Raw genomic sequence first — 25,247 nt, 5'->3', positions numbered from 1 at the left:
TCACTGTGCTCCCCAAACCACATAAGTAGAAAGTAGTAGAACCTGGATGGTGCCCAGCTCTGTCCAAACTCTCTGACTTCACATGTCTTACTGCCTATTTTCAGAAGCTTGGTGAATTGAATTTGTTGACATTAAGGGATCATTTCCAGATGCTGCAAAGAGCCCAGGGCTCTCTGTGTCTTGTAAGGCCAAAGGAGATCTCCAGAAGCCACTGGGAAGGTTTGTGAGATGAGTAAGCTAAGATAGATCCACCGTAGGCCATATTGGCAAATGAACTAATTCAGGAATCCATAAACAACCTCAGAGATGCTGTGTTTATTGGAAAGGGAAGGATCAGGTCATGTGGAACTATGATTTTGCCATGATGCCCCAGGCGAGAGATCAGGGGAGAAGGAAGTCTGGGTGAACAACCTAGCCACAAGCCCCATTGCTGGCCTATGCTGACATCTGGTCTTCAACACCAGTAGTTTGCCTGTCAGGGCTCCCCATAACCCGCCTCCTCAATCCCACCCCCTCAGGCTTCCAGACCGCTGACCTCATCCTGCGGTGACTACTGTTTTCCACAAGTCTTATCCAAACCACTTTCTCCTTCCTCACTCCCGTAAGAGGAAGGGAAAGAACCCCAGAAAAGGGAGCCGAAGTCTAGTTTTAAAACAATGGTTATTAACACCCAACTCTTCGTTCAAATCCAACCCTTGTTATTTACTTATGAGCGACTTGACATAAATTACTTCACAGCCCTGTGCCTCGGTTTCCTCATCTATAAAATGGGAATAATAATGTCTACCAGAATGATTGCAGGGGATTAAATTAAAATGGTGGAATATAGTAAAAATCTACATATGTCTTTTCCCTCCCTCATTCCTAACATCGTCACACTTCTGGGTGAATATAAAGTAGGGACCTAGATAGAATATGAATCATGATTCGGGGGAAATCAAAGGTGTTCTGAGAACTTCTGAGCCTTTCCCAAAAGCTCCCAAGAATGTGGGTTCTGAAAACTTATGTCCCCCCACTCCCTGAGATTTCAAATGGCTACCAGGAGAAAGAAAGATTCCCTCTCCTGTTTTTTGGGGGGAGGAGTATGGTGAAATATGCAGGTTTGTTATTGTTAAAGTCTTATTACACAAAGACCTTGCCAGAGCCAACCTTCAGGGTGGCTCCTAGAGAGGCAGAGAAAGGAAAGGGTATTGGAATTCCCGGCCTAACTCTGGAGATCCCAGGTCAATTACTTGGAAACTCGTCCATGCAGAAGTGGAGAGACAGGTTTTCAGCAACAAAGGCTTAAGGGCAATTCAAACTTCAGGTTAGGTTACTGGAGTTCAGTAAGAGCTTTATTGTTCATTTATTCTTCCTCCTAGGATTCTTTAAGTCTCATTATAAACTGAAGAAAAACAAGACAGGAAAAGCTGTCAAAAGGGTAAAATTAGTTAGAAGAAAGAAAAGAAGAGCAAGACTTCAACAATTATTTGAAAAGAGTTGAATTTAGTAAGTATGTATTAAGGCTCATCTATGCATATATATAGCCAATAGATAAGTCATACTAGGCATAAAGCAATCTCCCAAAAGAGTCTCTTCTCTTTTTCTCAGTGGGGTGTGTCAGCTACATTTCCAGGACAGGATGGTTTGGCCACACTTTGGCCTCTCTTCCACCCACTGGAGCCACTTTTACTGGGTTTGGGGGTACCACAGCTCAGAAACACAGTCTGACCTGAGTTGCAAAGTCATTGGTAGTACAGGGCTGCATCTCAGGGTCTCACCATATTGTTATCCCGCTTAATTGGCAAGGAACCTCTGACTCCCTACCTTGGAAAAAAGGTAGAGCTTTGTGTAAAAGCTGAGAAAAGTCCTATGTGTTCATAGGACAAGCCAAGGATGAGCTCAATGGGAATCTTCCCCACCAGGTTCACATCCATTCCAGAACAGATGTTTTCTCTGCTATTCTCAACCTTTTTGTTGGCTTTCTATGGCGTGTTGATAATGCGCCCCCTAGTGGATGCCTCAGCACCTCCCCAAGGTCTTCCTGGAAGCTGAGTCCCGCTTGACTTGGGTCCTTGGATCCTCAAGATAAAACCAGAAAGAATCTCCACACTGCTTTCCAGAGTGGTTGCACCAATTTGCAGTCCCGCCAACAATGTATGAGTGTATCTTTTCCCCCACATCCTTGTCAACATTTATTGTACCTTGTATTCTTGATAAGTGCCATTCTGACTGGAGTGAGATGGAATCTCAGTGTAGTTTTAATTTGCATTTCTCTGATTGCTAGAGATATTGAATATTTTTTCATATATTTATTGACTATTCATATTTCTTCTGTGAACTGTCTGTTCAGTTCCTTTGCCCATTTATTAATTGGGTTATTATTATTATGTTTTGGTGTTGATTTTTTTGCATTCTTTATATATCCTGGAGATCATTGCTCTATCTGAGGTGCAGCTGGCAAAGATTTTCTCCCATTCTGTAGACTCTCTCTTCACATTCTTGATTGTTTCCTTTGCTGTGAAGAAGCTTTTTAGTTTAACACTATTCCATGCATTGATTCCTGATTTTACTTCTTGTGCTTTAGGAGTCTTGTTGAGGAAGTCAGTTCCTACACCAACATGATGGAGTGTTGGGCCTATATTTTATTTTAGTTGGTGCAGGGTTTCTGGTCTATGGAACCACCATTTGACCCAGTAATCCCACTCCTCCATATAAAACAGCATAGTACAGTAACACAGTCACATCAATATTTATACTAGCTCAATTCACAATAACTAAACTACAAAACCAACCTAGGTGCCCTATAACAAATGAATTGATAAAGAAAATGTAGCATATATATACAATGGAATATTACTGAACCATAAAAAAAGAATGACTTTATGACATTTGCTGGTAAATGGATGGATCTGCAGACTATTATGCAAAATTAAATAAGTCAATCCCACTCCTCCAAAAGAAAGGTCAAATGTTCTCTCTGATATGTGGATGCTAACACACAACAAGGGTTGGGGAGGGAAGAATAGAAATTCAGTAGATTAGACAAAGGGGAATGCAGGGAAGGGAGGGGGACAGGAATAGGAAAGACAGTGGAATGAATCTGACTTAACTTTCCTATGTACGTATATGAAAGCACCACAGTGAATCTCCACATCATGTACAACCACAAGACTGGGATCCGAATTAAAATAAGATGTACTTCATGTTTGAATAAATATATCAAATTATACTCTAATGTCATGTATAACTAAAAAGAACAAATAAAAATAAATAATAAAAAAGGAACAGAAGGGAGAGTGAAGTTGGGGTTCCTTGCACTAAAGTCTTCATGTGGAGAACGAGTAGAACTGGGTGGCCCCGGGTGGGGAAAGGGGTTGGGGTACAATCAATGGCCCAATATTTTCTTTTTAATCAACATTTTTTGTTTTGAAAAGGACTCATGAGTCATGAAGGAAAGGAAACATTAACGAGTTGCAATTTAACCATTATTTACTGACTATCTACTGCCCTCTGGTCACTGCTCCACACTCCGCTACACATCCTTGTCTGAGGACCCCAACTACTGCAGCCAAGCACCTGCCACAGCAGAGGGATGCACAGGAGGTTGCTGATCTGTGACAGCTGACCCTGGGCACTGTCTTCAGCACCATGTATTACTCAGTTCAGTTATTCATCTTTTCTGTGGTTGAATAGAGATAATGGAACATAGCTCCCTGAGTTATCAAAACGAAACGTCAATATGCTAAAAATCTCATGACAGTGCCAGGCAGAGAGCACCAGATAAGTCCCGGGTAAAATAAGAAAACTGAAATGAGGCTCAGCACAACTCTGTGAGGTAACGTTCCATCTTGTCTTCATTCTACAGATGGGGAAACCAAGAAGTATAGTCACTCCACTAGTAAGTGGAGAAAAGATGCCCATGAGTAACCCAGCCAGAGCATACTCAATGCCTCCTCTGTCACCCTGCTTCTGCCTGAAAATACCAGTCTTTTAAATAGGGATGCTTTTCTTTCAGTTCCTAAAGAGGGCTGGTATCAGCATCCACAAGCTACTGAACGAGTTTCAAAATGACCAAAACAGACCAAGACTTTAAAACAGGTTTTGCCTTCACCTAGTGGATTCTGGGTAAATCATAGATAGTTCATTTGGTGTTTGAGGTTAAAGTTCAATACTGTGCCAATCTTTGGCTCTAGATTTTCATTTGAAATTATCCTTTTCAACAAATGCTTTTACCTAAAAAATAGTCTGGGACTATCACATGAAGAAATTGCTTTATTGACTGTCTTTTACTGTTCTTTGAATAGAATTCAATATTAAAAATATGTAAGTAACAAACAACTCCATTTCCATTGAAAGGTAAATAGTCACGCATCTGTTCTTTGGGAAATTCTTTGTTCCCAGAAATTTTATGCTGGAAGAGTTTTCTGTTCCAAAAATGTCCTCTAAGTTTATTAACAAATTGTGCAAATGGGTTGCACTGTAGATATGATCAGGGTGACTGGATGAACCAAGATTCCCTCTCTGCCTCCTGGGTTTAGGGATATGTGATTCAGACAGGATATTCTTTCTTTGTCAGCTAACAGCTAAATTACCTCCGAGGCAAGATGAGAGTGAATATTCTTTTAGTATACAATGCTCCCAGGGTACTAATCCTACTCAGAGAGATGTCAAAAATGAGTGGGAGAAAATGGCAGAACAGGGTTTCTGACAGAAATTAATCCTGGAGGTATTGAGAGATGCTTAATTTTAGGTAGTCCCAGGGAAACCCAGCTACAACCCAGGGTGGCAATATCTCCAGATGCTTCTTTTCCTATCCCTCCAGTTCCCGGATGTAAGCACTCACTCCCCGGGAATCCAAGGACACTCTGACAACATGCACTGTTGCTTCTGTTTGAGAACAAATGGTCCATCCGAGTTTTCTATTAAAGTCCACAGATTGGATACACTCACTTATGGGATTTTCCTCCCTAAGACAGACTTCAATCATGGTACTAATCTAAAGAGGGCAGAGCCACAACTAAGAGGAAATTGAAAGCAGGAACTCTAGCAGAATTAGAGGTGAAGAGATTTTGGACAGAAAGAATGTAGCAGAGGTGTCTCTGCTTTTGCTGATGCAGGAAGCAGTAACCTAAGGTGTGGGCAGAAAGGGCACCTCTGAGAGGGGGCTGCTTGTCCCCAAACGGCCCTGGAGATATTTAGGTAGTGGAGGCGCTGAGAGGGCAGAGATGGGGGTGAGGAACACAGAGGATCCTCCTGCCCAGGACTCTGAATCTTGAGCCAATGAGACAGGCAGACAAGAGAAGCAGAGTCACAGCAGGAGCCACACACGGCTGGGTCCAGTGGCAAAGCTGGCCAATGCAACCTGTGGCAGCTACATCCAGACCCCAAGTTTCCAAGAAAAATAAAAGAGGGGCATCCTTCTTTCCTGGATCTCCAACTTCACTCATTGGACATTATGGCTGAGGGCCTGTTAATATATTTGGGGCTCAGTTTCATTGCCTGTCAAATGGAGTTAATGAAAGTACCCATGCTACTGACTGTTGGAAGGATTCAATGAGTGGATGTATGAGAAGATATACACAGACCAGTGCTTGGCACATGATCAATAAATGTTGATCAAGAGCATCCTCGCTCTGGTCTACCGGCGTTTCCCCACAGAAAGAATCCAGCTGGACATAGAAGACTTCTGTCTCTCCAGGGGTTAACTGGAGGCCCATCCTACAGGGGCAGGAATAAAGGCACAACCTGAGTGTTTAGTCATTTTTTTAATCAACCAATCCATTGTTTTATCTTTCCATAACATTGTTGCTCAAAATAATCTCACTTTTAAATTGAAATTGGTACAGAAAAAAATTAATTTTTTGTGATCCTGAAACTGTGTTGCCTCAATCTTCGGAAAGCAACTTCAGTATCACATTAGAAGCTGACTTAATCTATCCTGCCTTCCCCTCCAGCCTGCCTCGGAAGGAAGTCTTGAGTGACTGAGCTCCATTCTCGGGGAACACTTAACACATATCATTTTCATAGGCATCATTTGCTACTGACACAAAAGAAGCATTTTATTTTGTTTCCAAATGAGGCTACACTGGAGAGGAAGCATCTAAACTGAAATAGTCCAACAGAAGATAAATTTGCCTGGCAGTTGCTTGCATTCCACACAACTGCAGACTCCCGGTGGCCTGGAACAGCAAGGTTTATTGCTCATTGGTGCTGGATGCTCATCACAGGTCCCAGGCTGGCTCTGGCACTGACAAATGCCACAGTTGCCATCTCAAATGTTTCTATTACCTTCTAGAGGGCAAAGGAGATTCGAGAAGTGCAAACACTTACAGAATTGGAAGAGCCAACTCCTTCTCAATCCCAAACAACACAAGATAAGATAGATGCTGCGTGCAATCAAAGCCACTTTCACTTCAGAGGCAAAGGCAATTCCAGGGGCTGATCATCCAATCTATTGCTGAATCCTTTTTATGAACTCCCCAGTTCATTCTTTCATTTAAAAAATGACTTAGGAAAAATAAATACAAAGATGTGTGCCTCTCTGCCTTAAGCCTGGGCTTAAGGTACCCACAGCAATGAGACAGGGACGTGCTTCTAAAGAGCTGAGGTGATGACTGTTAGAATATGAGGCTGTTGACATCAGATTGTCACCAGCAGAGATTTTTAAGAGATGTAATACCAAGGAAACCACAGACGTTACCTATGAAACTCTTGACTGTTCAGATTTTCTCCGCACCCCCAATCCAGGGATCAAACTTGAGTATGTTAGGCAAGCATTCTATCACTGAGCTCCACCCTCAGCCCTGTTCAAGACTTAAAATGAACCCTAAACTCTAACTTTTGGGGAGCAGAAAACAGAGGGTGTTGCTAAAGGAGAGATTATTCTCTCTTCAAACACAGCAATGGAGTACCATGGAGAAAGACTTTCTAGAAGGTGGGATTAAGGGCTTTGGGGTGGGTGGTGGGGAACGGATTGGAGAAGCCCTCTCAAGGAGCCAGATCAGGATCTAATCAAGAAAATGTCCTTATCTATCATGTAGGGTCCTTCTGGTGTCTGCCCATCAGGATTTCTGAAATGGTATGGCTCAGCCCAGGAGTTTAAGACTAAACTGGGTAAAAAGACCCCCCCACACACACCTTGCTAGTTTCTTTCCTGGTGATCCTGAAGAGTACCTGGGAGTCCTCCACATTCTCACTAGAGCAGAGTTGACATTCAAGATTGACACTCATTGGCCTATTGACTTGCAGAGGTTTAGGGAAGAGAATAATTTGCTCCAACTAGCGAGGGCAACTATTACAGGTGCATCAAGGGACTCAGGTATCCTTTCAGACATCCTCTTTACCAAACACGGGTTTCATGATTCCAAGAGGCAACTACATAGGTGCGGTACAACCCTATGGCATGATCAACAAGACCTGTCCTCCCTGAGTGTCCTGAAGTTGTGTATAACTGGACTTCAGATGAGACACCAGAGGGTGTTGCACTCAGCACAGAGGTCCATACGCTACTAGGAATGGGTAGCATGGCACTGTACTCACCAAGTTGTTTGGGGAAACAGAACAAATATAGGAGAGCCTTAAAACTAGAAAGACCTCCAAGCCAGCTTCTTCCTAGGTGTGTATGTTTCCCCCTTTGAATCTCAATTCCCTTATCTGTAAAATAGGGAGAGTGATAGCACCTGCCTGAGTTGTGGTGATAACCAAATGACCAATGTACAAGAGCATGGCCTACCACGTGGTAGGCATGTGGGGGATGCAGCTCTAGGAGATGCTGTTGGTGCTCTGCCCAGATCCCCTCTCCAGGCTGGAGCAGTTATCCCTCAACTGCTGGGTTGACAGTTATAACTAACAGCTGCCCCGTCCCATATGTAGCCCATGCCTGATTGATATGGATGCTCAGAGAACAGCTTCCGTCCCTCGAGGGAACTTAACTGCTTGCTCAACGTTCTCCTTTCTGTACGCTGCTTCCCCATACCCTTGCAAGTCTTCCTAAAAAATACTCTCTCAAAATATTCTTTGAACTGGAATCCTGCCTCAGACTCTGCTTCTGGAAATCCCAACTTAAGATAATTAGTAACTATGTTATTATTATTAACATGGCAATCAATTAATACTTTACTATTAATAGCAAATAGCAGACCCTTAAGACTGGGATGGTGCCCTGAAGTTGCTAAAACCATTGAGGGCCACCATTTTGAGAATATCCTTGAATAGCAGTAGATGAACTCCCCCAAACAATAAGCTCTTAAAAGTCTCTCTCAAGTTCTGCCTGGAACTGTTAGAGGAGAAAGCAAACATCATGTGTGGGTGACAATAGGGCAAAGGAGAAAGGGATGATGGGAAAGAAAGCTATTGGGAATAGACCCAGCCAAGGGAGTTCTAAATGATCCTGATAGGTTGGGCACATTCCACGGAAATGGCCTTTCTCATGACATTGGTCTCTACTAGTGCATGCAGCTCTGTGAGCTGAGGACTCCCTGAGGGACTTCACCAATGATGAAAAGACTTGCTTCATTTCTGAATGTCCTCTTTCCTGTTGAAAGGGCCAACTCAAACTCCCTTCTCAGTGAGAGAGCACTTTGGCCAGGCTGAGACTTAGTTCTCCTTGAAGGAATCCAGTGAGCATCAGAGCCCCGGTGAGCAACAGATGACATCTAGAACACCAGTAGCACAACCTCATAATGTTCAAGAGGCTTCTCTGGAGTAGACAGGATCTGTCACTAAAGATTAGATTTGAGAAAGGGCAGTTGAACTGTGCATTACATGCTGCTGTCCATGTGCTATGACTTGGAAAAAGGTCAACCTGGGAGAAAGGATGCATGGCTTCCTCCAGTTTAGGCACTAAGAAGCTGTGATTGACCACACTAAGGATGATGATGATGGTGATAGCTTTCATGGATTGAACCCTTACTATGTGCCTAGTACTGTGTAATCTACTTCCTAGTTCTCCCATCAAGTTCATGTATTTAAGGCATAATTAGCACCATATCACAGAGGTGGAGAGTGAGGCTAAAAAAATAATCCAATGGGCCTTAGCTAGGGAAGAGAACAGGATTTAACCTTGGTTTGTCACTGAGTTACCTTTAATTCATTTAAATTAGAATATCAGTTTCCTCATCTGCACAAAGGCACGGGCTAAACTTGAAAGAGTCTCCCTCTGATGCCCTCCATAGCCTCGCTTTTTGGAAGGATCACTGTCCTCACCAACATGAAAGTCTGGGACCAGGTGGAGAAGGAAGACTGTTCCAGCTGGACCTTTCACTCAGAAGAAAGCAACTGGGAAATTCCACGGCCCCTCCCTCTGTGAGCAGGATGATATCCAGGCCTGGAAAACATCTGAGAGGTGACAGAAACCGTTGGAGAATTCCAACAAAGCCAGGTCATGCAACAGAAAGAGGGTAGTACAGACAATGGCAGTTCTATATTTGCCTTTTGTCCCTTAACTGGAAGCCGCTAGATTTTTCCAGACAATATTTGGAAAGTTCAAAATCTGATTACCCTAAATAACGGACAAAGATTTTGAGGCCGTGCATATTTCTTGTGACTCAGTAAAGAGGGAGGGGGAACATTAGAATAATGTTTTGCTCATCCACTTTATGGTACCCATGAAAATAGAGACTCATTGCTTTTAAATGTTTGAGAACAGAAACAATATTTATATTGGATGGATTTGGTCTTTATCTCTTTTTGGACAGGCTATGCAGACCAATCGGAACTCCTGAACTTGAACTTTGCTGTGGCTTGATTTTTCTTACAACAACATGGGGACTAAATATGGCTCCTCACTGCCTCACTGGGAGGCTGGATTAACTAAACTTAGAAAACTACCAGGAAGAAAAAGCATTACGCTAGAAACATTTGTGTTTTTGCCAGGGACTCCGTGGTCTCTGGTGTGATCCACATCAAATGTGGGTAACATCTCCACCCACACCTTCCCGTCTGGACTGTCAAGTGGGAAGATCACCTCAGGAGACCCACTGCCTGGAAGTGACTGAACCCTCTCTCACCTGTGGCTCTTTGAAGTGCAGAACTTCCTGTTTATGTCACTGTGCCTGGAAGGAGGTACCCACAAAGTTGAGTGCCTTAGGTGAGAGTCACAAGGCACATCCTCTTCAGAGATGCTGTGGTTTATGGTCCTACAATTCTCCATCATGAGGTAAAAAGGTTGTAATGAACAGAATGTTTGTGTTGCCCCCCAATTTATTTTTATTTTATTTTATTTTATTGAACTCGGGGCCACTTAACCACTGAGCCACAGCTCCTGGGATTACAGGCATGCACCACGGTGCCTGGCAATTCACATGTTAAAATCCTCACCCCCAAGCTGATGGTATTAAGAGATGGGACCTTTGAGAGGCCATTAGGCCATGAGGATGGAACTCCCATGAAGGAATTAGTGCTCTGGTAAAAGGAAACACAGAGATCTCTCTTGCCTCTTTCTGCAAACAAGAGGAAGCCTCTCACCAGAACCAGACCATGCTGCCTCCAATCTCAGACTTCCAGTCTCTAGAACTGTGAGAAATAAACTTTTCTTGTTTATAAAGTACCTAGTCTTTGGCATTTTGTTATCATAGTCAGAACTAATTAAGACAAGGGTGTAGCTGATGTGGCTACTAGCAGTTCTTGGGTAGCTAGAGGGGTTTTCTGTGACTTCCTGTAACTTCTGTCAAATGACAGAAATGAGCATCATAGTAAGCAGCCTGCTGCTCTTGAAGGAACCTACTGGACCTCACAGATTATTGTTCAAAGAAGACACCAAGGACCACGTGGGACCCGTCCAGCTACCATCACATCTATGCTCATAGGCCTGACCATGTGAGCCTCAGGAAAGAAGGCCTCCATGCTAAACCTTGAATGCTCCTTCTAGAAATGTTCTTTGCTTGCCTCAGTGTTCTCATTGGAGAAGTGGACTCCATAAAACAGGTGGCACTTTATGGATTACCAAGGGTGTCATGGTAGTCCATGGTTGGGCCCAGTGAGGAGACAAGGGACAAATAGGTAGACAGTATAGGAAATTTTCAGTCACAAACACATGTGATATTATTATTAATTATCATTATTATTATTATTGCATCTAGGAGTGCATGCTAGGTTTGCATATGGGAAACAGATAAGAAAACTGGAAATAAGACAAAGTTTTTGGCTAGAAAATGAACAGAAAAAATGTGGCCTATTTCACATATTATCATGTTATGATACAGCAGTGAAAATGACTCAGACACAGCTACTTGAAGTTGTGGACGGAGAAGCACAATGTCAAATAGAAAAAAGAAAACAAAAAGAAAAAGGCATGTTCGAAAAGACTACATGTAGCCCAGTGTAGTGGTGGACAGCTGTAATCCCAGAAACTCAGGAGACCAAGGCAGGAGGATCTTAACTTTGAGGTCAGCCTTAGCAACTTAGCAAGACCCTGTCTCTAAAGAGTAAAAAATAAAAAGGACTGGGGGTGTAGCTCAGTCACAGAGTAACCCTGTATTCAATCCCCAGTAGTGTAAAAAAAAGAAAAATAGAATTAAAAAATTAAAAAACATGCAGTAGGATTTTTAGAAAGACTGATGCAAGCAAAGCTTGTTTAGGAATGCATGTGTGTGGATAAAATTATTCTTCCCAAAAAGCAATGAAATCATATACCCACAATTAAGCAAAAGAATGTGGTAGGGGAGGGACACAAGGGTTCTTGCCTTGGGCACTGGGTTTGTGAGATTATAGTCCCTGTGGCATTATGACTTAGATCTAGGTTACATATATATTCTAGCATAGGTATGAGATATTATGTTAAGGTAATAAGATTAACAAATAAATATCTGTAGTTGTGCTGATTTACCTGGGTGAGAGAATTCAAATTTCAGTGTTCAAAAGATTAGAAATGATCAAACCCAAAGTCCTAATTTTATATACTTCCAAAGAAGATTGGCCATTGCTGTGGTTTGAATCTGAAATGTCCCTCAAAGCCCCCACGAGTTAAAGGCTTGATCCTCCACTTGATGCTACTGGGAGGTGGTGGAATCTTTAAGAGACCCACTGGGAAGTTCTAGGTCACCAGGACATGCTCTGGAAGATGACTGTGGGGCTCTGGTCTCTCCCTGTCCTTCACATCCTGACCATGAGGCAGGTGGCTTTCACTCTGCCAGGCACTTCCTACCTTCATAAATTGTCTCACCACAGACCCGAGAAGCAACTCGGGGGGCTACAGACCATGGAGAGAAACCTCCAAAACTGTGAGCCAACATAAACCTTTTCTCTTTATACATTTACCTATTGCAGGCATTTTCTCCCAGTAACAGAAAGCTGATTGGCGTAGCCACATGTGCAGATCTCTTTAATGACTGCGTGGAGATCAGAAGTCCTGTGTGATGTTACTCATTCCACAATTGCTCCTGTCATACCCTCCAAAATATTTTTTCTCCTTCCTCTTCTTTCTCCTCTTTCTCCTCTTGTCCTTCTACTTCTTCCTTTTCCCCTTCCTCTCCTCCTTTGAGAACAAAGCAACACCTACCTGGCCCTCACAATGGATGGATTTAACACCTCTGATTTAGAAGAGAAGGAGTCACCATCCCAGAGCAAGCAAAGTCAAGTTTCTTCCTGGATGTGTCATCTTTAGGAGTGACTGATTTTGACCCAGATGTATCCATACTCAAATATTTAGAAGTGAACCTGAACTCTGATTTGCGACTCTTTGCTTTCTTAAAATAAAATGGCAGCCTGGACGTGTACTGTCGAGTATGTGTTCTGTAATTAAGATTTTAACAGCATTTTGAATGTGGATGTGAGGTAGACTTGGCCTTCAAGGGAAGAGAGAAATGTCTGTTCAAATGAAGGGCCCATTTCCACCAGCCATTTAAACAAACTCTTGCCATTAATGAAAAATATTATAACACACCTATGTATTTTATTTACTTAAAATCAAATATTTGCCTCCTTTCCCCTCCCTAAATTGCTCTAGAGAATAATTTAATGAATCCAGGTCATCTGCAGTGGGTACCCTGAAATGTGCAAAGAGGTTTTGCCATTCTCTCAGTGGGCCTGTGTTCACTGCATGGGCATCTTGCCATGCTGAGAGGAGCCCACTCTTGAAGACTGTGTGTTTTATTTCTCTAACACAATTTGCCATAATTTTTCCCATACTGGAGGACAGGCTGGCCGTGTCGGACTTTCTGGGGAACCATGTTTTGTGAATTATCCTTTATGAATGATGTAAGGCATTTTCATGGCCTGATAGTCATTAGAGCCGTTTGCCAACAACCTCCAGCTTTCTTCCTAGGCACCTGGTAAGGCTGCACTTCCACCCCCTTGAAGTCAGGTAGAGCTACGTGACTTGCTTTTGTCATTGATCTATGAGCCCAAGTGAGGTACATATATATATATTCACGGGGGAGCTCTAAGAGTCAGTCAAAGTTCATCATGTTCCTTTTTTCCTGTGTTGGGAACTGCAGAAGCACGGAGATGGAGCCTCCCTTACACTTCCCGCCAGGGTTTGGATGAGTTCTTCTTTGCCACCAAAGGAAAAAAAAAAAAAGTTCATATGCTGAGTTTTGTTTCAAGTGTGGGATTTGTTGAGACATGGTGGAATCTTCAAGAGGTGGAACCTAGTGGGAAGTAATTAGGTCAAAGGGGAAATCAACCTCAGAAGAGATTAATGCCCACCTCCAGGGAGTGGGTTAGGTCTCTCACAACTTGAGTAGTCTCCATGAGAATAGGTTGTTATAAAGCACATGTTTGGACTCTTCTTCAGGTGTCCCTGGTCACTCTTGCATGCATTTCCTTCATGTGATGCCATCTGTTATGTTATGATACAACATGAGGCTCTTGACAGATGTAGACACCCAAACTTGAACATTTCAGCCTCCAAAACCATGAGGCAAAATAAACCTCTTTTTCTTATAAGGTACATCATCTCAGGTATTTTAGTATAGCAATACAAAATGGATTAAGACATTCGATGAAAGAGGATATCATGGAGCAGAATCTCCCCACTAACTGGTGGTGGATATGTTACTTGAGTAAGAAATAAACTTTGGTTGTTTTAAACCCCTGAGATTTTGGGGGCTATATCGTACTACCTGATTCATCGATTGTATGCCTTTTTTTCTCCAACTACTAACTTTAGGTAATTACATGTAACCTACTATGTATTCTGTTTCCTAGAAAATGTTCAGCATATTGTAGCCTTCAGTCCATACATTTCTCCAGAAAGGCCCTTGCTATGTATCCAACAGTAAACTAAAGTGGGTATTGAAGAAGAAACAACCACCAAGAGAAATTGAAGTCCACATTTATTGATGAGAGATATATACACAAAAGTTAAAACACTTAGTGAGATATTGGATTCACAGGTTATTTCCAGCATATAAGGAATATCCAGTTGTTTTACACGTGAAATGTTACATTAATCAGTCCACACGAAAAGAAAGCTTGGAAATCTAAAGGCGAAAATGCAAGCCCTCAAACCCCAAAATGTGCTTTGCCAACAAGGCATTTCCTAGGACCATATATAACAAACAATCCCAAAATTAGTCAGAGTTTTATCTTTTTGCATTCATTAGTACCATGTGCTATAGATGTTCTATGCTACATGACTTCAGACCAATGGGGATTGTGGGTGTGAGGGAAATCGCAATTCTTTCTTGGATTTACAACAATCTTCAAAGATAATCCTGCCTCAAGGCCAGTTTCTTTCTGTAAGTTTTTCAATCTGAATTTGAAGAAGCCACATTTTCAAAGGAAAAAAAAAATGTGTCCAACCACGATATCCCCTTACTCCACTAATCTACAATAAACACTGCAAATTAATGTGCTTCGTGCCCTTGTGAGCTCAGGCCTCAGTCCCTTGAGACAAGAGAGGGGCACTCAGTTTTCCCCACAGCCCATTACTATTTCTTCTCTGTCCCTAGGGAGGAGAAAGGGATTAGAGGAACTCTAGAACTCATAGCATGGCATTTAGTGATCATTACATAGAATGTGTGTTTTTGGAGATGAAGGTATAATTGCATTCATGAATCTCATCTTCAGTCATTCCAAGCATACACATGGAGCATAATGGTAGAGGTCAAATTTCCTACACAGATATGGGAAGTTGCCCCTCAGCAGCCCCCAAAACTGCAAACGAACTGACCCTGTGCTTCTAGTGCTCTATCTTTCTACAACTGTGCTGTTTGCTGCCCAAACTGTGCTTTTGTGGGGTTTCACCTGGAAGGCAGCTAGTCAGACAGTGTGTTTCCCATGCCCTGACTCAAGAGGCCAAGGGAGACAAGGTTCTTCAGAACCTTTGGGCCATTAGCATCGTGATGAGTATTTGGCAACTAGAGAGAATGATTCTTCCCTAAAGACACGATGCTAACATGCATGGGAGCCGACCGACCTTTTGTCTCAATGAGCCTGGCCCACCAGGTAAGGGAGGACTGCAGGTGAGTGTCCTCATGCTGAACCTACCTAGGCTGAGATAATCAAGAGCTCCCCTGTTGCATTCACCGTGTATTATACCGATGTCACATGACCTGCACTAAGAACCAGACCACATGTCCAACCCATCCCTGCTTTGAACCGTGTATTTACAGAGGTGCTGGACACCCACAGACCTTCACACAATCATTAGTACAAGGGACTCAGAGAAGTTCTGCACGCATATATATCTTCAAATGACATTGAAAGGAGAAATGACTCACTGCTCATAGCTTCTATCTAAGAAGAAAAAGGGGGTTTTCAAAACACAAATCAACACGTCTATTGCATTTAGATGAACAGCCAAAAATAACATTTAAATTAAATTACAATACATCTATACACCATTTCACTGAAATTACACTTAGATACCTACATTATAGCTACACAGAGTGCTTAGGCACTGTTCTTCATGCGTGAACCAAGTATCAGCGTGTACACACAAGAACTTCATGCTTTGACAACTAGCTGTACTTGAAAACAGATACAATCTTAGCCAGTTAAGGACACATCTAATCTGTTTGCTTAATGAGGAGCAGGTTCGACTACACACTAGTATGCTTTCTATGTAACTGGCTAGTTTTTAAAATGGAGGGGAAAGAAACTAACCCTACCACCCTATCAGAAAGTGTGTTTGGCAGAGGAAAGACACCTCATCTTTTCAGTGGCCAGTGATTTACTACTTCCCTTCTGGGAAAGTTACACAGCTCATTATTCACCTGAGGACAAAAATCTACCTGGGCTTTTTCTAAACAATTTCAGTGTGACTCTAAGATGGTACCTACAGCCCTCAGTGACACAGCATTGCTTCATTGTCAGTATTAAAAAAAAGTTTTCAAATTTTCCTTAAAAAATATGTGCTCAATTCATTTAACAATGTGACATTTACTATCATTTTGCTTAGCAAGAATTAACTGCAACAAATAACATTCCAATATCCTTCCTAGTATTCAGTCTTTGCTACTGGAAGTTTTCCTAAGCCAAATTTCATATAAACATTTAGAGAGGTAGGGGAGATTCTGATATAAAAATGATCCTGCTATTATCATCTTGCCTTTGATCATCTTAGAGACCATCAAAATTCGAATGCTCAGCTGGAAAAACAAGGCCTGGTGTCAAAAAATGTAAAATCAGCACCATTCCTTGAGTTAGAAAAATTGTTTAGATGTATGTCCTAACAACCTAAGGCATTTGAGTAATCCTTTGTTCTTAATGGACATGTTCACTGCATCACTAAGGATGGGACCTTCAATTTTTGAAGTGTGGTGATATACTCAGGAAACAACTGATAGCTCTAAATTGCTGTAGAAATTTCTTGTGCTCTAGTTATAATTCTATATATGTGGTTCTATAGAAAATACCATAAGAAAATATCTGTCTGCAAAATTACAGATACTAAATAGATTAATTCAGTCTATACTGAGTTCTTTATGATTTCTGAAGAATAGATACAAACCTATAACATTATTGAAGGCTAAATTAATATTAAACATATAATATCCATGACTATAAATACATTTTCTCATGCTTTTATAAATAATAGCAAAGAGGCATGGGGATTTGTTTAAGAAAGAATGAAAGACTGAGCTGAAGTGATTTGTAGTTTTGGGGGTGCAATACTGATGAGAGGAATATATTGTTCCTGGTACCATAGATTCTTACCAGGAAGACAAAATCTATCTGCTGGCAGCAAGATAAAATTAGATTCACAGTTTGCCAGCTCTTTCCTCAAACTGTAGAAGAACAAATAGAAAAAGAATATACAAAAATTCTTGAAAAAGTAGCTTTTTATATACAAATCTCTCTAGTGACCAGATAATCTGATCTGAGTTGTGCAACATGGAGACGGCGGAGCTAAGCTCTTCAGGGAAAGGAGGACAAGAGGGAGTGAGGGGGATCTGTAGAAGAATCTGGATGCCAAAGGATGAGTTCCTGCTGGGGAAAGCAACTCCCATGGAGTAGTAAGCCACCCGAGAGCCTATTGTGCATCTCAGATTATCTGTCCCACGCAGGAGAAACCTCAGAGATGTGCTGAACCAACCTCCTTGGCTAGTGAGTACATCTGCCCCCTACAAGAGGCTATTTCCAGGCAGACTAACTGGTTGCTGGAAGAAGAAACTGAGCCCCAGACGTAGCAAGACTGACTGCATCATATCCACCTCCACAGGGGGCGATAACAAGGGTTAACAGTCAGTGGTTCGGTTCCAACCCTCACCCAGGGATTGTGGACATTTCCAAGGAACTGGGGACCTGTTGGTCCACATTGTCTAGGTCAAGTGCTGACTCTGCAAAGCAGCGAGGTCTGTTCCAGTAGTAGATTTCATTCTCAGCACAAAAGGTCCCTGCATGATAAACAGGACTTTGAAAGATCTCAAAATGGATACTTGGCTCAAGGACTGGAGGGTGGAGCAAGGCTGGACATAGAAAAAGAACCTGATCAGTAATTATTCAGGATATTATTTAAAGAGAATGAAATAGGACCTGAGGGGCTTCTCTCACATTTTTACAGTTTCTTAAATGGGTTGATTAAGAAATAGCTTATCTTGTTGCTCTTGCATCAGATGTTCTGTACTAATGCAAAAAAAAAAAAAAAAAAATCAAAGCAAATGACAATAACAACAACAACAAAAAAAAAAACCCTCAATCCTTTCAGTCCTAGCTTTACACCTCTCTCCCCCAAATCTGGAGAGCTGAAGCCTTCTCTGTCAATAAAGATAAGTCACCACACAAGAAATGCAAACTCTATTAGCAGAAGTTTGGACCAAGAGAAAAGATGCAAGCAATGGCCCATTACAGCAAGAGCGGAAAGTGCAAGAGGTTGCTTAAAGGTCGTGGCTTGTGGCATGAACCTTGCGGACCATGCACCACACCCCATCCACTCAGAAACTCTGCAGGCATCCAAAAGAGGAATGATGGTCTGCAAAGTTAGAGCTTCTCTGCTGTGGCGATGCCCGCTGGGAAAGCAAACCAAGCAGAAAATTTGAAAATGAATTCAATAAAATCTCCCTGCATAGCCCTCCAGAGAAAAGACTCAGCCCCACTTGCTTGTGAATGGATGTGCGTGTCTGCACCCATGCGGAGGAGGCAAGGTATTTACAGACAGTTGCTGGGATTGTGTAAGTCTTGCACCAAATTTCATGAGTGTTCAAGTTTATTTGCCAAAGGCTCTCAAATTCCCATACTGGGTTGGCAATTAGGACTGTCTGGAGAAAACTATGTGGTTTGGGTATTTGGAGTGGGCTCTGTTGCTACAGCGGGGATGATGCAAGAGCTTGAGTGCAGCTGGAGACAGGTCCCGTCCCTCCCGCTGATAGGGCAGCATTTTCCCTGAGCTGAATCGCTACTGCCACTAGGACAGTGAGTTTAGGTAAAGGGACCTTTTACGAAAGGATGTTTATCGGTGTCTCAAAACATCAAACTGCAGATCCACATGGCCACCTTCCAAGCTTGTAGGAAAGCATAAAATGAATAGAGGTTTGAATTCAATTTCTCCCAAAGGGATAAGAATCTAGATTCTTCATTATTATGGGCCCCTCTGCCTTCGAGAATAAATACGTCATCTTTTATAGTAGTAAGCCTCTTGAGAAAGAAGATAATAAAGCAGAGATTGTAATACCATGGATTTGTAGGATTGAAAGGGGATTAAAATCATTTAATCTGACTCCTTCACTTTTCATATGGGAGAAATGAAGCTTGGGCATAAGCAAAGTAGCTTGTGTAAAGTCATCCAGCTGAAGACGGACAGAGTCTCAATTCGATATTTCCTCTACCCAACCATGTTGTTTCTCTCATCTCTATGTCATTGCCTGAATTAGTTATTTTATGCTATGAAATTAGATACTACTCAATTAAGATTCCCTAAAGCCAATCCTTATACTAACCTGTCCATATGATCACTTACTAAATTGTCTCATAATCAGCCAAAGAAGAGGAAGGACGATGAAGAGGGAAAACTGGGTTCTCTTTAAGGGAAAATCATAAGCTAATGTTTCATGAGAGTCTTTGAACTCACTCCACTCTGCCTTTAGTGCCACCTACCTGATTGGCACTCAGTGACCCTTGTTCTAGGGCTAGCCAGAAACTCCTACAGACGCTGAGACTATTAATCTTCTCTGACAACTAGATTTATAAAACTCTCACTTGAGTCTTTGCTTTCAATTAATCTTCTTCTGCCCCTAGACCCTAGCATCCTTATTCAAAGAGTGAGTATTACAATAACTGAAAATCCCATTTGGTCCTTTATCTTTGCCTGGAATGAGTTCAGCTGGACATTATACAAAGCAAATCCAGCAACCCAGACAGCTGGCTGGTCCTCAGAGTTGGAGAGCAGCTGAGTAATAACCACCTCCCCTGGGGTGAAACTGCTGTGTACTTTTAGTCATCAAATCAGGCAAGCGCTGCTGAGACTTGTTTTTTAAGAGTGAGAACCAAGAAGAATAATCTCTGAGCATGTGCATACCTACTTGAATTTATTGCTGTTCTTCAAGGGGAAATATTGCAAAGGCAGGAGCCTCAATTCTGACAGGACAGCTAGAAAAAAGCTGAGGACAAAAGAAACCAGATATGTAGAATTTCAGGCAGGACCTTGAGATGACAATCCTGTAACCACGCCTTTGAGAACCATGTCAGCCTGTACAAGTGACAAGTTGACCCTCCACAGCAAAAATCAAGCTCCTAGATGACTGGCCTGGATTCTTCTATTTGCCATAAAAAAAGCTCTTGGGAGCACCACTTTGAAAAATTATAACAAATATTTGCCATCAAGAGCAAAGGGAAGTATGGTATTTGCAAAATTATGACAGGATTTTTTTTCCTTTTGGGGACCCAATAGAGAAGTTTCCCAGCCACCTGATTCTGAAAGGGCCTCTTGAGTAGAAGCACGTGCAAATGACATTGTTCTCCATGCATGAGTGGAAATGACCTGAGACCTAATTAACTGGTCATTGAGATTTCGGGCAACACCTACCAGGAATTCCCCCATAAATGGAATTCCTCCCAAGTCTTTCTAGGCTTCCCCAAATCTAAATCCAGGAGGTAGGCATTTTGGCATGCTTACTTTAAGGTTTCATGAATAACCAGGCTGACTAGTGGTTAGGGAGGAGAAATAAATATTTGTCTTTTATAGGAAATGGAAACTCTACAGGCAAGGACATTGCAACCTGCTTCTGTATCTAATGGGAATTTTTAAAAAATGGAATTCAATTGCTGCCTAAAGTTGCTTAAAGTCCTTTATTGAGGAACTGTGCTCTTAGATTCAGATTCCCCTATAGATTTTTTTTTTTTCCACATGGGTGGGGAAGACGATCTTGAAAAATCTAGGGTCAAACATTACCCTGAAAGATGAGCCATTCTTCTCACTGACTGGTTTGGATTTCTTGAATTTTAGTAAATCATTAGGTGATGCTTTAACTTGGGTTTCCCAAAAGGTAAACTGAGAAAAAGAAGGATCAAAGTCTACTTAGGTGGTTTTCTCCTGAAACGATTCTGATTGCTACAAAGATCAAATGACCCTAAAACAAAATGTTGTTGCCAAAGCTCTGACTTACAAACCTTACAAGATGTGGTGTGTGTCCCTGTCCTGCCATGTCTATTTGTAGATATGTAACATTCATGCTTCATCAAACATTAACAGACTATTATGTGCATTCATCTGTGATGGATCTATTAGAATAAATCTATACATGTAACTGATGGGTAGTCCATGTAGATAAAGGCTATCAGAGGTATTCTCTGGATCTGTTGGTTCTGTTTATGGCACATATTCTGGGCAAGAGAATCCCCAACGGGCATGGCATGGGAAAAATGAATGAGGCTTAAAACACCAGAGGATATAGTCATACGTCAACTTTACATACATCCTGGATATTCAGGCTGGTCTTGTTTATTTTTTAATATGATTTATTGAATTTCCAGATAAATGTGATTTCCTGAGTATATTCTCATGAGACAATGCATACAGTTTCAAACCAGAAAAGCCTGCTAGGTAACCCTTGTTTCCTTTGAACACCTTATCCCCTTATCTATTCATCGGTTAAACAGGATAGCTAGAAAAAGGCTGAGGACAAAAGAAACCAGATATATAGAATTTCAGGCAGGACCTTGAGATGACAATCCTGTGACCATGCCTTTGAGAACCATGTCAGCCTGTATAAGTGACAAGTTGACCCTCCACAGCAAAAATCAAGCTCCTAGATGACTGGCCTGGATTCTTCTATTTGCCATAAAAAAAGCTCTTGGGAGCACCACTTAAAGACAATCGTCAACAGTTTCACAGCTAAACCCTGGGACTGTCCCATTGGCTACAGGCCTATGGGACATCTGCTGTAAAGGATGTACAGCCCACTACTACATTTGAGCATGTCCTTGGCCACCCTGTTAACTGTCCATCTAATGACAATGAAGACCCATGTCATTATTTAAAAATCTGCTTAATACTGCTCAATAGTGGTCTTTGTTTTTAAAAACAGGATTTAAGAGACAAAACAGATAGGATCTCCAAGTTCTGTAGGTTCCAAAGCTGGCTGACTTGGGAGTTAGAAGTCAAGCAATAGATAAGGAAGGGTAGGTGATTCCAAAAGCACGCTCTCTTCAGAGAATCTGGGTTCTAGAACTACTACAGCCCTCTGCTGGCCTTGGATGACACAGCCTACTCCCCCTGTGGACCAAGTTTCACCTTCTCCTTAGAGTCCAATGTGCTTTACTTCTCAAGGATTCCAGTCCCCAGCTAACTCCCAAACCCAGCCACCTTAGGGGAATACTGTGGGTTGCTCAGTAGGAGACAGTAGCAGAGACATCCACACTTCAGCTTGCCAAACCAATCCTTAAGGTCGAGTTAGCTGCCTACCACGGGCAAGGCACTGTGCTATGCCTCTTAGATTATGGATTCCTTCAGACTCTCACAACCTTGAATAAGGTTCCACCTGGGAAGCTGGATGAAGCCATCCTTTGTTCCCACTCTGTGATTCAAGGCTGCCTGGACTCTGCCATAGGAAAGCCACTTGTACAGGGTCGTACACGGATGTTTATTTTCTGTTCCTTTCCTACCGAGAAGGAAGACTGGCTCTGCTTCCAACTGTGTCCTGTCACTGACTTGATGTGCTTTGATATAACAACAAGCTTTCTACCTATTCAATCTAAGTACCAAGATATGATTTGGAAAGAGGCACAAGCATCCTTCGGGTGCAAGGGACAAAGTGACGAGGCCCACTAGGTGGACGTGTCAGGAACAACCTGGGGATTGAAACTAGCTTTTTGGTTAGAAACCCAAATGAGAGCCTTATGGGAAAAACAAAGAAAGGAAAACACAGACGTAACAGTCTCACTTGGTGTCACTGTGTCCGGTGAGTGCCAAACAAGCATAAATGAATTTCAATACATAAGTCTGGTTAAAGTCAATATCAATGGTGCGCTCTTCATTTTGTCACTGGATGCAGTGGTTATGCATAAAATGCTTTCTAATCCATGATCAAACTGAGAGAGAATTAGGATGTATATTTTGAAATTTCAACCATTATTCATACAGACTTTCTAGAATCTCCAAACTGCACGGGACGGAGAAGCAAAGGGTTCCATAATCAACTGCACGTTAAGAGTGTGGCTCCCACTAAAACTCTGGGAACATTTAAGGGTGCATGAAAGATAAATTGTCCAAGTTCCCTAAGACAGATATTTGCTTTTAGTCTCAGCATGTGCAAACTCTACAAGACATCGAAGGGGAGTTACGTCTAGAGGCTTCTAGCAGAGTCTCTTGTGCGTAACAAGGCAAGATATGAACACTTTAAGGAATAACACACCGTGTGCATGTGTGCTCGTTGTCCCAAGTCCCTGGAGTGTACCACTCTGCTTTTGTCATGTCCCTTGGGAAAAGAATTTCCACAGCTCTGCATCTTGAGAGAGAGAGGAAAAAAAAAGGAAACTGGCAAGAATGTGTCTTCAATTCAGCGTGATTCCTCCAGCAGCATCCATTCAAACAATAATACAAGTGAGCAAATTAGACGTTTATGAAGCGTTATTTGGCAAAGACACAGCACCCTGCCTGTCATCATGACTCACAACAGCTCCTCTAAGCCTCAGCTAACAGATTAAGTAACATAGAAATATATGCATTTTTTTTTTTCCTTTTAAAAGAAAGCTTGTTGATATCATCTTTACCATAAGGTACGCTGGGGAGCTTATTCAAGAATTTGCTGAGAGTCATATCCTTATTTTTCACGTTTCCAGGGCTCTTCCTCAACACTGCAGTCAGCTGACTTTCCATTGGTTGCCAGAGTTACCTGAAAATAATTATCATCAGCATCCAGCTTATAGGCCACGAACCAGATAAAAACCCAAGGGTTATGTGGAGAAGCACTAGATCCAGGGTTGTAATACACAACTGAGTGTTGGTTTTAAAAAGAGTTCCTTCCAAATTGATTTGAACCTGTCTTGACATTCAGAAGTGACTTGTGAATTAAATATCACAAGTGTTTAGGGATTACAGATGCTTTGTAATTGTGGGGGTGGGGCATAGCTTCTAATACTGTTTTAGGATTGTGGGGTGTCTTGCTATCCAGAGACTCATCACACAGTAACATAATTTTAAAAATATAGTGATTGCCATGTGCTACTCCATACAACCACAGAGAGAAAATTCCAGAACTAGACAGCTAGTTCTACTCATGCATGTGAAAGGTTCAGTTACAATGAGGCCAGGTAGACTTCAAATGTGTTCAATTTTATTTTTTAATTAATTAATTAATTTGTTTATTTTGAAGGCTTTGCACATGCTAGGCAAGTGCTCTACCACTATGCTAAATTCCCAGTCCCTGATCACTTTAAAAATCAGAAATTATCATGATTTGGCTCTACCAAATTAGCTATCTTTACTTTATTTTTTTTCATAATTTTTTAATTTGTTCTAATTAGCTATCTTTACTTTAAAAATTTTTTTAAAGGAGATGGGGAGGATTAAAAGCCTGAGCTCAGTCATAATAATCTAAATTATTTTAGTGCAGACATTTAATTAATCAAATATAATGATCAGACCATCTATATTATGCTTCCCTGGCTCAAAGCAAACTGAACCCTATGCAGAACAGGAGGTTCTCCCCTCCACTTCTAAGCAGTTTTCCTAGCTTACCTTCTGTCTGTCCTCAATGTCATGTGCAAATTTAAACCCACGACTGATATTCCACATAATGGAGAGACTGGATTTATGGAAGCATTAGAATATGGAGACATGACAAACACAGCAATGTTTGAAAGAAATCTGACCTTCTTCTTACCCAAGTGGAAGTGAAATGCATGCATCATGAACATGCAGCATGCTGGGAACAGAGAACCAAGCGCCCTTTGCAAACCAAGCAAATGAAAATAAAAACCATTCATTCCTCCGATCCCCATTAGCCACCCCCTACCATTTTGTTAGAAAGTCCATGCAATTAGCAATGACTGTGCCACATGCAGTTATTCTGATTAAAATTTAAAAGCTATCACATAACTTCAAACTACTGTTACCAGGCAAGAATTGAAAATAGACCAACATGACATAACAATGCTTGAAGTGGTTAAAGTTTTGACCAGAGCTGCAGCAAACTGGTTTCCCCTTCAGTGAACTGTCAAGAAAGACTGCCAGGGACAGACTGTCTGGAGAAAGCTGGCTGTTCACTGTGACCTTGAATGTGCTTATTTGGCTCTCAGTGCTGAACCAGATCAATAGCAGTGCAAAATTATCAATCACACTGTGGTGCCTTTGGAAGAACCAGACAGAACTTGGCGGAGGTGTCTTTTGTTTTTTGTTTGTAAATACTGGGGCCTATGTTTCAAAAGGAGCTGGGAAAGGAGCTTTT

At 41.8% G+C, this 25,247-nt stretch overlaps 1 protein-coding gene across 3 annotated transcripts in view; it reads right to left on the bottom strand.

Annotated features, from left to right (window-relative positions):
- Window positions 1-14,237: 14,237 nt before the first annotated feature.
- Slc1a2 (solute carrier family 1 member 2) overlaps window positions 14,238-25,247 on the bottom strand; it is a 146,687-nt gene continuing 135,677 nt past the window's right edge. For all 3 annotated transcript variants that reach the window (XM_047516938.1, XM_047516940.1, XM_047516937.1), the window contains exon 11: window positions 14,238-23,693. In XM_047516938.1, coding sequence (XP_047372894.1) covers window positions 23,622-23,693 — 72 coding nt within the window. In that variant the 3' untranslated portion in view covers window positions 14,238-23,621. The remainder of the gene's footprint in view (window positions 23,694-25,247) is intronic.

This window comes from Sciurus carolinensis, chromosome 11, assembly GCF_902686445.1.
Source record: "Sciurus carolinensis chromosome 11, mSciCar1.2, whole genome shotgun sequence".
NCBI lineage: Eukaryota > Metazoa > Chordata > Mammalia > Rodentia > Sciuridae > Sciurus > Sciurus carolinensis.
The sequence above is the reverse complement of the archived record's forward strand: the minus strand, read 5'-3'. Positions and strand labels throughout refer to the sequence as shown.